The sequence below is a fragment of the Gossypium raimondii genome, chromosome 11, assembly GCF_025698545.1.
Source record: "Gossypium raimondii isolate GPD5lz chromosome 11, ASM2569854v1, whole genome shotgun sequence".
NCBI lineage: Eukaryota > Viridiplantae > Streptophyta > Magnoliopsida > Malvales > Malvaceae > Gossypium > Gossypium raimondii.
The window spans coordinates 62,699,780-62,713,372 of NC_068575.1; the positions used below are offsets into that span (position 1 = coordinate 62,699,780).

Here is a 13,593-nt window from a genome sequence, read left to right on the forward strand (position 1 = left end):
AATTTATCCCACATAATACTATATAGACTCGGTCGCTATCTGTAATGTAAAAATGCGTGCTCAGTTCAATGCTTCTCATGCTGTACTGATTATGTTGAATAAGTTACAAAAATTTATTTGATATAAAAATAATAAAAAAATACACATAATTGACATTCTCAGTTGAAATAGCATAATCAAAATGTGAGCGTATCAAGACTTGTGGGGTAACCTATAGCATATAAGTATATATGGTACCACTTGGGCTATTACGTGCTTGAATAAATTGCTTATTCAATTAATTTTTCCATATAAGTCTTAAAACTATCGAATTCTCCAAGAAGTCGATCGAGCATTTTGTAAGACGAGTCTACCAGCAGAATACGGTATTTTGATGCACCCAAGGGGAACAATAACTTCATTTTGACAATTAAATGTCATAATAGATAACGAATTACAAATACTGAAAATATAGCTTCAAAATTGTACCATCCCATAAAAGTAACTATGTAAATCAACTAAACTAAGGTCTTGGGGTTTGAATAATATCCTCACCGCCATCACGATTTCCGATTGTTCAAGTTATTTTCAAAAATCTGTGAAATACCCCAAGTTCATGCATTGCTGATGTGCATCATCCCCAATCAGGTATGGCTGCTAAGTTTAATTATTTGTTGCCCTTTTTTTCTAATCTTGTATGTGTAATAATACCAGTACCACATCAAGAATTTCTTTACTTCGATCATTAGAATAATAACAGTAAAAGTAAAAGCCATGTGATGGGATAATCCAGATATAAGCCTACACAATTTTCTTAGCAATGAAGAGCAAGTCTGAAAAGGATCTTAGCAGCAGAGAGAGGAACAATAAAAGAAAAGAAAAAAAGAGTTAAAAGAGAATCTTGTGAGAAAAAGCTAAGACATCATGACCTGATTGCATGACTCTAGGGCTTGAGTGGCGAAAAACCTCACATCCACATCAGGATCCTCACTCAATTCAACTAAGCATGGACGGATCGTCTTCTCCACCACCTGTATTATTCATCATCAATTTTACTAAACACTAATAATTCCAAATCCGGGTAACATGGAATACAAGCTTGCTTTCTTTTTCCTTTTTTACTTTCCCTCATTATTAGCGTGTGATACTGCTGCTCGCAAGCTATTCGAGAACAACTCAAATTCAGTTCGATAATTATCAAGCAAGTAAGCTCAATCTTTTGATGGAGCCAAATTCAAGCACATTAATACTCAATTCAAACGGCTCACAAGTTTAATAGAGCTTTTCATTTTAATATATTTTTATATTAATTATATTTATACGCTCATTACATAGAAAGAGCTTAAGTACAAACTAGCTTAATCAAGCTCAAGCATAGCAATTGATGTCTAATTGAACTGAAGCCAAGTATCAAGCCTCAAATTTCAAGTCTAGCTTGAGCTTGCCACTATTTCGATTCAGCTCCGGCTCAATTACACCCCTACCCCTTGTTGATTCGCATATAACATTTCTTTCACTTTTTTAGGTAAGTGAAACATCTACCAAATTTCAGAAACAGGAGAAATTAAACTAAGCACACTCAATGTATAATGTATTTAAAGGGAAAAAACAAATATAAAAATATTAACACATGATAATTATTAAAGTAAGATAAATTTACTCACAGATTGATCAACAATAGGAATAAGTGACTGCAGCACCTTGGCCACATTAAACTTGATGTTGGGTACCCTGTGTCATGCAAGTTTTAGCTTCATAAGCCGAATCAAACAATTCAAACAAATAAGCTTTTAAATCAAACTTCAGGATGCACCAGCATTACCTATCTTTTGAAGCATTGATAACCACAGGGAGAAGTTTTGAGCAAGTAATATCTGAGCCCATAACGGGGGCAAGTAGAGAAATTGCATGTAGAATGGTCATCCGATACAGATAATGAGGATTGTTAATCATGTCTAAAACCTGTAAATGGATTTACCAAAAAGAGACATCATATCGAGAACCAAAATCTTAGTATGTCTACTTTATCTTCACTTGTTTAGAATTACAAAAACAGGGAAACAAGGTATTGTTTAGACAACCAGACTAACCTGTGGAACTATATGCTGCATTGCCCAATCTGGTCCAAATTCTTCAGCCAGGCGCTTCACATTATTAGCAGCAGCATCACGAATGGAATAAACCTACAACGAAAACCAATGAAGTTAGCTAAGTTTACTTTGAAATATCACACATCATGTCCTAGTATCACCTCTTAAAGGTAGACTGGTAATATGTAAGTAGACCCTCAAGCAGACAAAATAGTTTTAAACATTAGTTTTCTCTCCTATTCCACCAGAAACCACTGATTTTATTATAAAATTAGTAAGAACAACATCCAATTGTGGACTCTCAAATAAGCAGGGAGCAATTACAGATTGGCATTGGCATATACTTAATTACGAGACAATTAAACCGGGATGGGATCATAAAGAAAGATGCATGATGCCATTTTTGCTCCATATCAAAGTTCTTTGCACCTTATCTTTCAACCATTGCATGCAGAGTGCACCAAGTTTGTCATCGAAAAAGCCAACACCCAACTGACTTGCCAATAAAGGGATGTATTCTATTATCGCAAGCCGAACCCTCCAGTGTCTATCCTCTGCAAGCTCCACAATGGCTGGTAATAGGGACTGCGACAGCAGATCAATTCCAATCACCTGCCATGACAGCTATATTAACTAAGCTGCAAATGAATATAAGAGAGAGATATTCACTAACATGCTCATAGTAAGCAGTTCTTCCAACTGGTGCACCAAACAACAGATGATAACTGGCAGTCAAATATTTAAATGACACATCACCTAAGCTTGAACCAAAAATTATTAGTTCCCTTGTTTGAACCAAAAATTTCATTTACAACACATCATTGAATCCAAATCCCAGAGATTCATGTTAGGGGGGAAGACCTTAATACATCAACAGAAATTTAACATCTTTATTTAAAGGGATTGACCAAGCATGGAGGAATTTCCACCACTCATTTGAGATTGACAGATTGGCATGCATCCAAGAAGATAATATGATAAAAACTGTTGAACAGTATCACCAAAAGATGGGGGGGGAACTGTATATAGAAGATAAAGAAAACGTTGATATTGTTCTTGAAAAATCATAAGTTATATCTTAAGAATAACCTACCTGGTTGACTTGATCAAGCTTGCTAATGATGTTCAGTCGGACATCTGGAAATTCATCTTTCAGAAGAGAAAGAAATATTGGAAGCAATTGCTCTATGGTCGCATCCTACAACCATCAAAGGAGATTATGTTATACTCGGGGGGGGGGGGGGAGCAAATGAAAGTTGGCAACATGCATAGAATGGATGCAATAGAAAAATAAGAAACATTTTTTTTGTAGAATCCACATAAGATTAACAATACGGAATTACTACCTTCCCTAAAACAGGTGCCATTCCCATTATAACTGAGGCCAAAGCAGATCGAACATGCTGGGATGAATCCGTAGATAGTTCCTGCAATAGGCAGCATTAAAAAATTTAGACAGTGAATATCCAGGATGCAGAAGAACTAGATTAATTCATCAAATAAAGAAAAACCTTGGATTAAGTAGGCAAGGTCTTCCAAGAGTACTTTTACCTTGACACAAGGAAGAATGTGCTGAATAGCTAGTTCTGGATTCAGAATTCGGCAAAACTTAGTTACTTTTCCAGCAGCAGCTATCCGCACTTCAGCTTCATTATCACGAAGTAGGCGAACATAAGCAGGTACTAGTTCCGACCTAAACATGTAAACCTTACAACATCATTTGATTGATAACTAACAAACTCATCACTAAGATAAGGTTCATAGAAAAGCAAATGCTAACAAAAATCACTTCTGAATGACCAGAGCATTATAATTGATAAAGAACCTAAGACAATAGCATCAAATTCCAATTAAATAGCGAGGAAATGAATAAATTCATCCGTAGAGATCAGGGGGAACAGGAAGGTGAAATTGGATAACCCTAACAGGGATAACAATAGAAGTCAAAAAAATTTATAATTGCTATTGCCACATAATTGTAGAGATTACCTAGTAGGCTCAGGTCCGACAGCTTCACACAGCTCGTATAATTGATTTGCGACCATGTAACGAACACGCCAAGACTTATCCTAGAACCCGAGTAATGCCAATTCAAAAAATTGCTCATATAAATTACCGAAGTGAAGAACAGTAAAAGAGAGAGAGGAGAAAGGTAAATATAAATTTAGAGAATAATAATTTTCCATTTTTTTTCACTTCAAGAAGCAAGAATTAAGAACTAAATATATTGACTTAAAATTAGTACAGGATGCATTCTACCAAATGAACATTGTGAAGCATATAAAAAAATTTATAACCTTAGAGGTTAATCAATTTCTAGTAGGGTGAATCAAAAACCATAGTTTCAAGAAGTTGGTTAAAACTTAAAACAAAGGATATGAAACATCCCACTGGATCAGCAAAGCGCAGATTGAAGACCTTAAACAAAACGGATAAAATGCTATTTGTGGTAGAATCAAAGATAGTGATAATCCATTTTTATTCAAAGATATCCAGAACCATTTTGCAGATGCAAAACTGGCCATGGAAGCAAGATGACCACTGACACCAATGCTTTTTATAACAGCTGGGATCCAGGAACGTCATGAGTTCTAAAGAACAGCGGCTAAGTTTAATTCTTGACCTTAGAGGAATGGGTCAAAGAAGTTCCCAACCTCCGCAATGACTACGGAAAATGCTTTTCTGAAGTTTTCTAGAGATGCAATGAACTTAAACAACATGGTCTACCTGTGAGAAATTAACTATAACAGGGAGAAAATGTGCTACACAATCTTGGGGTTCCAACAACTTTCCAAGAGCTGCACAACCCTCAACAGCCAATAGGCGAACAGAATCTTGATCTGCAGTATAAAAATAGGAAATAAGTTTAGAGGCCTGGTAAGTAAGAACTTGATAACAATACTGGAAAAGTAAATCTGCAAACTAAAATGCATAATCAGCAAAGAACAGTGATAAATTATAGAGATACAGGGTGGTTATTTAAGCATGCAAAATAAATAAATTTCATCAATAATTTGATAAATTTGTTTCAGTGAAGGAGAAAAAATGGTTATAGATGCTGGAGTTGGTAAAACTGCTCAAATATACTATGATGTATTTTGGGTGACTCTCAATAACTGTCTATTTTCTTTTTTAAATATCAAAAGAAGGGCAACATTCCTTAGAACTAAAGGAACTAATAACTACCCCCTTTCCCAATTCCCTTCTAAACGGATGAGAAACATCATAAATGCCACTAAACTCTCCCTTCAAGATTTCAAACTAGTATTGTTTAACTACTATTCAAACTAGTATTGTTTAACTCAAATCACTTACCCTGCACTTTTATCCATATAATTTATTTTAAAGCATAGAGTCAACAATGATTTACCAGCAAAACAAGTAACCATAATTAGAATAAAATGAATAAATTAGGCAATCTACATACCATCATGTGTCAAATCATCAAACATAGACATGATGTCCACCTTCAAATGAGGTGCTTCTACAGTAGCAGCAAATTTTCCAAGATTGGTCGCAGCAGATCTCCTAACCATTGGCATGTCATCTTGGCAAAGCTGACTGTATATCGCTCTTAATTCAGTTTTTAGTGCCTCCGGGGCACTAGGGTATGCAATATGAAACAATCCACACGAGGAAACTCGAGCTGTAAACCACTCACCAGCAGCCAATCTCTGGTAGTATGCGATTACCACATTCAAAGGAACAACAATGAGTCTATTTTTAGTTCCAAATAAGTATTAATTAGTATTACATCTAAAAACTGATTTGAGCATATATAAAGAATAACATGTCCTGGTTGTTAGTTTAAAGCAGACCAGCATGATATTCCTAATTTAGAAACACAAAAAAATGTTTCTTTTCCCATTCTTTCACCACACAAATGTTAAAGCAAAATCAAAACTTCATCAAATTCATGTAGTTACTTGTTGCAGTATTTTACCTCATCTTCCCTAAGATAAAGAAAAGAAGATAGAAAAAACTATATCATGCATCTGCATTTCAACACATTCAGGATTCAACTTCCGAATTACTACCTCAATGAACATAAAAAGAATATTGAATACAAAATGCATTATGCATTATGCATAAGGAAAATGGAAACACAAATCAGAACACCAACCTTCACTAGTGGAATAAAATACTCAACCAAGTCCTGCTCCCTCATCTGCGCACCAATTCTACACAATGACTCCACAGCCTTATCCCTCACACAAGTTTCCTCAACAGTGCAAAGAGTCTCCAATGGAGGTAACAATACATTAGCATATTCCACACCTCCAACATAAGGAATAAAAACCCCCAATTCTTCTGCCATAGCAAGTAGAACTTCATCGTCGTCATCATTATTCTCACTCAGAAACGGAATCAATTCCTTCCGAGTCCTTTCTTCCCCAAGTGCACGTGCAATAGTAGAAAGTCTACGAATCGAGTTCAAACGAAGCTGGATATCTTCATTCTTGAGCTCATCAATCAACACCGCAATGGGATACAAAGGCTCTTCAATCATTGACATCTTAACTCACAAGATTTTACACCTAAAATATACAAATAAACTCAAAATAATCAATAACAGTTAAAAAACCAGAACTACGTAGTAACCCAAGTCAATCATACACCTTTTCCTGCATGCCCTAAGCAACTAAACAGAGTGTTAAAAGAGTGAGAGGAATGATATTAACCACGCACTAATTGCAAAAAAGTAGGATAAGACGAAACCCTAATAAGTGCTAAAACAAAGTGAACCAATCTATAAAAATTTCCAAATAATTTGAAAAATCTTTGAAACATAAAACGGCTAAAGCTGAAAACGACCAACAAAAACAAGAAGAAGGTTTATAATTCTGAGAACAAAATTTTCTTACCGGGAAATAGCAAGGAAAAAACAAGTACCTTTCGAGGGTTCGAGTTAAGAGCGCGACCGTTCGAAACCCGATCTGATCCTTAAGCGGAGAAATTAAGAGGGTTTTGATCTGTAAAAGGTGGTAGATTTTTTAAATTCAGTGTTTTTTTTTTTTTTGAAGACTTAATTTGTGGGAAATTACTCGGCGCCACAACTTTTCTTTTCACTTTTTTCTATGTTTCTACTATATCTAGTTAATAAGTTCAACTTATTACATTCCTACTTTTAAAAAATATTATTACATTTCTAAATATTGAGATAATTATATTAGATTTAGGTTAATTTTGAATATTTTACAGCTTGACCTAAATGTTTATATTTTGAATTTTATAGACCCCAACCATACAATTATACAAAATATTTTAAAATATAAAAGTAATTAAATTATATTTTACTTCCTAACCTACTAATAAAAATATTATATTATATGACATAAGACGTTGTGTTCAATATTTAGCAACCTCCAATTAGGGTTGAGACGGAAATTTTATCCCAATAGAGATGTTTGGAATAAACATTAAATTTATTATACTTTTTTTATAAATGTTAAAATAAACTTTAAAATTTTGTGAAAAGAATAAAGTTTTAAGATTTTTATTTTATGGAATAAATATTTTTTACTTCATTGTAAGGGTGATTTCGTGATTATATAATAAGTCACCTTGAATTAACGTCGTTACTATTTTGATTATTTAAAAAAATTGATTAATTTAATTACTCTAAGAACTTTTTTTTGTAACTATCCTAACACTCTTTTTTTCTCTCTTTTCTCTTCCCTGTACTGTACCTCAGAACCCACCATTTTCTGACAAATGCAAGCCCTTGGCTAGATAAACAAGATGGTATATTTGAATGCCTCAGAAAAGAGAAAGAAAAATATATTTCTGACATATATGTTGTTTTATTATAGCTAAGATTGAATTTTTTTTGTTCCTGCTTCATGTATGCAAGCCAGTCAGATAAACATGATGCAACTGGAGCTGCATTCAAATATCTTTTCCGGCATATATTTCTGTCGGCATAACAATACCTACAGAGATCCATGTTGAGAAAATGGTACGTTTTGAGGTACAAAGACAAGAGAAAAGCAATTTTATTTGAATCAGATTGGATCGATTGAATAAAAAATTGGTTGAGGAATTGATTTAAAAGTAATTTTGAATTGAATCTTCTTTTTTAATTTTTTACATTTTTAATAATTTTTTAATTAAATAATAATCTGTTCAATTATTGATCAGATTTAAAAAATATTAAAAAAGAATAAGAGAAGAAGTGTCTTGAATTGGACATATGACTTGAACCTTATATATAAACTATTTTGCTGCTATTATTTTAAATGTTGCCAGATTTATTACACTTAAATACATCATATCTTCGGGAAAATTATCTAAAAAAGTCGGGTTTTTTTTAAATTTATCGAAATGGGCTGATTTTTTTATTATTTACCGGAATGGGCCATTTTCCGGAAAATCGCGTCCACGCCGCCAGCGATGTCGAGTGCGATGTCGGAGACATCGCGTCCACGCCGCCAGGTCGCTACGACGTGGACGCTGATGTAGGTCAAACGTGAATGAAGTATCCCAACGGTCAAAATTTTGACCGTTGTTCCCTAACGGTAAAAAAAACTATAAATACCCCCACCCCTTTATTTTTTTTCACATACAAATCCTATCTAATTTTTCCTCTCTAATCCTCTCAATTTCCTTCCAAAATTCTCTCAATTTCCTTCTAAAATTCTCTCAAACCCATATTTAATTTCAAGTTCCTCTCAATTTCCTTCCAAAATTCTCTCAAATCCATATTTAATTTCAATTTCCCTCAATTTCATTTTTAAAATAATTTTAAATTTTTATATTTTTAAAATAATTTTAAATTTTTTATATTTTCATCAATGGCCGGATCATTAATTCGTCTTGATAGGAATCACATATCGGTGGAGCAAATGAAAATGGTAAGTATTAAATTTAATTTTTAAATATTATTTAAGATTTATTTATTTATTTATTTTTAGATAATTATTAATTTATTATTTGTTATAAAAGTCTGAAGATCGGGTATTGGAATGCAATATCCGGAATATGCAAGCTCCTCCATTACCGTTAGTACAGAACTACCTGCGGGAAGTGGGTTTTTGGCACGTGGCGACGGTAGGCTGAGGATGCAAGTTGGACCCGAAATTGATCAGTGCGTTGATCGAGAGGTGGAGACTCGAGACGCACACATTCCATCTTCCATGTAGAGAGTGCACTATCACTCTAGAAGATGTCAGTCTGCAGTTGGGATTGCCGGTGGACGGGCACCCAGACACCGAGTCTGCCCAATCTAGCAATTTGGCTACGGATATTGGCAATTATCACCGGCACTGAAGTCCTAGGATCTGCTTTTATCGTGGGCAGTATCAAGCTAGCTAACATAGCTGAATCCATTTTAGGATGATCTTGTAAAACACCTACAGAGGGAGTACATTAAACAATGCAACATTGCAAAATAATATTTATTCCCGGAACATTCAATCATGTACCTGCAGCACATGTATGTGGACCTTTGTACTTTTTTATCTCCCATAACCCTGTTCTTTTCCTTAACGAGTCGACGATTTTCCATGAACATGTGCCGTCTTGCACCGCACACTTCGCCTCAAACTTATCAGATTTTGATTTAACGACGTAGTAATTAACGCCGTTTTTTATGCTATGCTGTTTCAAAGCACCAATAAAACTATCCTTGTTGGTAAACTGATTACCAACTTCAAGTTCACCGAAATCTACCCCCAAACTTATACAATCGCGCAACCAGTGTGGTAGATCTGGAAACTCTAACGCATCGTCCGCTGACAGATCGACATTATGCATGTGGGCTGGAGGTGAGTATGCTCTGAATCGTGGATTTTCTTCTTCACCTGAACTCCTTTCAGCATCTTCACCCTCTGTTGGAATCGGCTGCGGTTTAGAAAATAATCCCACTTCTGCACCATCCGGCCCGGGCTCTCGAGGTGGATCCACATCGGAGTTATCTTCTAACCCACAATCATCTGCAGCGTACGACGTCCCCTCACCGGTTGACGTCGTAGGTAGTCCGTCATCCCTTCTTCTGGGCATTTGATAACGTCCCCATTTGGATGTAGATTGCCATCCACTAGAACTTGATGCGCCTCCCGAAGACGTATTTCCAAAGATCAAACGCCGAGGCACCGACGACATGTCCCATCCACCGGCGAGTGTCTTGCGGGGATGTGCATTCGCACCGCCACCAAACATGGGTCGTTTCGTATTTTGTAACCCGCTAACCGAGTGTCTGCTAGGGGTCGTGTATACATCTTGAACACCGAACGGAAGTACATCAGTTGGCGACGTAAATTATACATATAACTCAATATAAATTGCTCCACTAGCAAGATGAGTCTGCACCATTGCCTCCAAGCTACGAGCACCTTTTATGTCGAACGAGTCATATGTCACCGGATCAACACAAGAACAAAATCGATACGTGATTGACAGAACTTTCATTGGCGTCGTTCTGAAGATTTTACGCCTAATTCTTTTACGAAGTTTTATCAAATCTATGTTCTAGTTAAATGACAGTCGCACCGTATTCTCCGACAAAAAACAACACCATTCTCGGTGTGGCAAACCTCACCATCGTAGTAAATAACAGCACTAATAAGTTCACTCATTTTGAAACTCTAACTTTCATAGCCTCACTAAATTGTTTCTGCTATGACTTATGCATTCTAAGAACATTTTCTACTTAATTTATAGCCTCAGCCCAAACTTGCTACTGTAGAAAAATCGCGTCTACGAGGGCGCGATTTCACAATTTCTTCTCAAATAACATCCTGGTAGAGGCGATTTTATACTATTTGCTTAGAAACGTCAAAAAAAAAAATCTTACATGACCTACTGTAGCAAAATCGCGTCCACGAGGGCGCGATTTCACAATTTCTTCTCAAATAGCATCCTGGTAGAGTCGATTTTATATTATTTGCTCAGAAACGTCAAAAAATATTTATTACATGACCTACTGTAGCAAAATCGCGTCCACGATGGCGCGATTTCACAATTTCTTCTCAAATAACATCCTGGTAGAAGCGATTTTATACTATTTGACCAGAAACATCAACTCGAAATAATTTATTACGGGACCTAAAAACCCTAAAAAGCCTAAACCATAAACCCTAAAAGCTAAAAAAACCAAACGTGAAAAAAGCGTCAAAATCGCGTCCCCAAAAACGCGCTATGTGGCAGGACATCGCGTCACGTCGGTAGCGACACGCTAATCGTGGAAGGAAATCGCGTCCTTGAGGGAGCGATTTCCTTCCACGCCGCAGGTCGCTGCCGACGGGACGCTGATGTCCTGACATCGCACTCGACATCTCGCTGACGTGGACGCGATTTCCCAGAAAATAGTTCATTTCGGTAAATAATTAAAAATCGACCTATTTCGGTAAAATAAAATAAAAACGACTTTTTTGATAAATTACCCCATATCTTCAACTTTAAATATTTAAAGTGTTACGAATGGTTTTATGAAATATATTTAAAAATTTATTGAAAAGCGCATTCACAGTCTTAAGTAATCAAATTTAAATTTAAATAATGAATTTAACTCATTCTAAAATTTATTACAAAATCAAAAGGTAAACTCCGTCACATATACTATTATATTACACGGTCGGCTGTTTTGTCTTTTTCTTTTTTCTTATATGTGTGTATTAATTTGTTTTTAATTTTATATTATTTGTACTTTGTATTCTTGTTGTTTATAATTTGTATTAATTTTTATTTAACATGGTTATACTTGTCCAGAAAATCTAACCGAAAATGTTTTTATATTAAAAATAAAGTTAAACCTTCAAATTTTAAGTTGATTAAAATTATTGATATGAAATTTTAAAATTAAAAAATACTCTAAATACACATTTTAAAATTTGAAAACACTATAAATATAAATATAAATTTAACATAAAGGAGAGCATAAGAAAATCACATATCTAAAACAAAATTATAAATCTTCAACATAGAAAAATCATGAAACCAGCAATAGAAAATCTTCAAACTATTAACAAAAGGAACTTCAAACTCATAAAAGTAAAAAACAGCATTCCTAAACCGAAATGTAATAAACATCATCTGAAAAACGAGAGGTTATTTTAGATTTAAAATTTTAATTTGCATTTAAAAGATGGTTTATTTTAATTGAATTAGAAAAACACACTTATTACAATTTTATTTCAAAATCATTATTTAAGCGAGAAAACTAAATATTACTAGAAATTAAATTTAATCAACAGTGTTAAGTTTAAATTACAAATAGACGGAAGATTTTTAAATAAATGTCGTATTATTACGATTAAGAACTGATATTTCAGGCTTAAAACTAAATCTAGACCACATGTATATTTGTGTAATTACCCCCAAAAAAAACGAATATGTCCACGTGATGTATACGGAGCCAAAACGAACCGTTTCGGTTGTTTTTTATTTATTTAATTTTCACTACAAGGCGGAAAGTGACTCAGGCCGCCACGTCAGCTCCGAAATATCAGCCGCCGGTTCAAACAAACCTCCTAACGCCACGAAATCGCCGGTATTATTACTATGGAAACTGTTATTGGTATCTGAGTCAACGCCGATTCCGAATTCAAACGGTTCGTAGATCGGAATCGGGAACTCATTCCCCATCATTTCCCCAAATCCAACGCCACCTGACCCTCCACCTTCATCCACATCAAAGGCTGTCTCAAATCTCTGCTCCACCTCAACCGCCGGTAAACTCGGTGGCAGACCCAGTTCATCATCCGAAGCTTCAAACAGAAACCCTAACTCCGGCCTCGACTCGCCGGAATCCAATACCATTTCCGGTAAAGCCACCTGTTCCGGAATTAAGATCTCTTCTTCGAAACTCCTGATGACCGAATCGAGTCCCTGAATCGCCGGAACTGGTCCACTAACCGGATCTGAATCGTCGAGGATGTTCAGCAATTCCTCCGGTATATGCCTTGTTTCCGGCAAATTATCTTCTCCATCATCAGGATCAGGTTCTACACGAGTAGCCTCGGGAGAGTCGGAGTCGGGACCCTTATTATCGTCCGAGTCAACTCGAGCGAGTTTTGTATTGGGCACCGAGTTAGCCTCTGACTCTTCCCGGGCTCTCTTCTTATTTCCTTCGTTATCCTCCATAACCATTAGTAAACCTTCAGTTCCAAAAAAATTGCAGAAAAAAAAAACCCTCAGTTTTCAAATCAGAGAGTTACTGGTGATTTTATAAAGGATTTGGAAAAAAAATATAATAAACTGTTTAGAGAGAAGGTTTCTAGAGAGAGAAAGTGAAAGTGTAGAGAGAGAAAATACGGGGTATTGGGTGAGTGGGAAAGAGATAAGGAATGTGAATATATAGTGGTTGCAAACATGAGGCAATTTTTGAATTTATCCATTTTTTTATTTCATAAAAAGAAAATTCAAATTTAAAATATTAAATAAAAAATAATTAATTCTTGACAAAGACAGGCGCGTGTAGATCGGAGCGGAGGCAGGTCTATTTGATGAGTCATTCACTGCTTTTTTTTTTTTGCTTTTTCTGGATTTTTCTGCTTTTTCTGTCAAATTAAGTAATTAACTAAAT

General features: G+C 35.3%; 2 protein-coding genes across 2 annotated transcripts; both read right to left on the reverse strand.

The window, feature by feature from the left end:
• Positions 1 to 700: 700 nt before the first annotated feature.
• Positions 701 to 7,130, reverse strand: LOC105801730 (serine/threonine-protein phosphatase 2A 65 kDa regulatory subunit A beta isoform). The gene is made up of 13 exons (XM_012632984.2): positions 6,963 to 7,130; positions 6,193 to 6,607; positions 5,497 to 5,743; positions 4,797 to 4,909; positions 4,059 to 4,138; positions 3,621 to 3,762; positions 3,416 to 3,496; positions 3,163 to 3,267; positions 2,499 to 2,681; positions 2,070 to 2,162; positions 1,802 to 1,941; positions 1,644 to 1,710; positions 701 to 1,010 (listed from the first exon to the last, which is right to left on the reverse strand). Exons 2-13 carry the CDS (start codon positions 6,583 to 6,585, stop codon positions 894 to 896), a joined length of 1,761 nt encoding a protein of 586 aa, XP_012488438.1. The 5' UTR covers positions 6,586 to 6,607; positions 6,963 to 7,130; the 3' UTR covers positions 701 to 893.
• Positions 7,131 to 12,293: 5,163 nt separating this feature from the next.
• On the reverse strand, positions 12,294 to 13,341 carry LOC105801729 (hypothetical protein). The gene has a single exon (XM_012632983.2). The coding sequence runs from the start codon at positions 13,155 to 13,157 to the stop codon at positions 12,468 to 12,470; it is 690 nt and encodes a 229-aa protein (XP_012488437.1). The 5' UTR covers positions 13,158 to 13,341; the 3' UTR covers positions 12,294 to 12,467.
• Between the last annotated feature and the right edge of the window lie 252 nt (positions 13,342 to 13,593).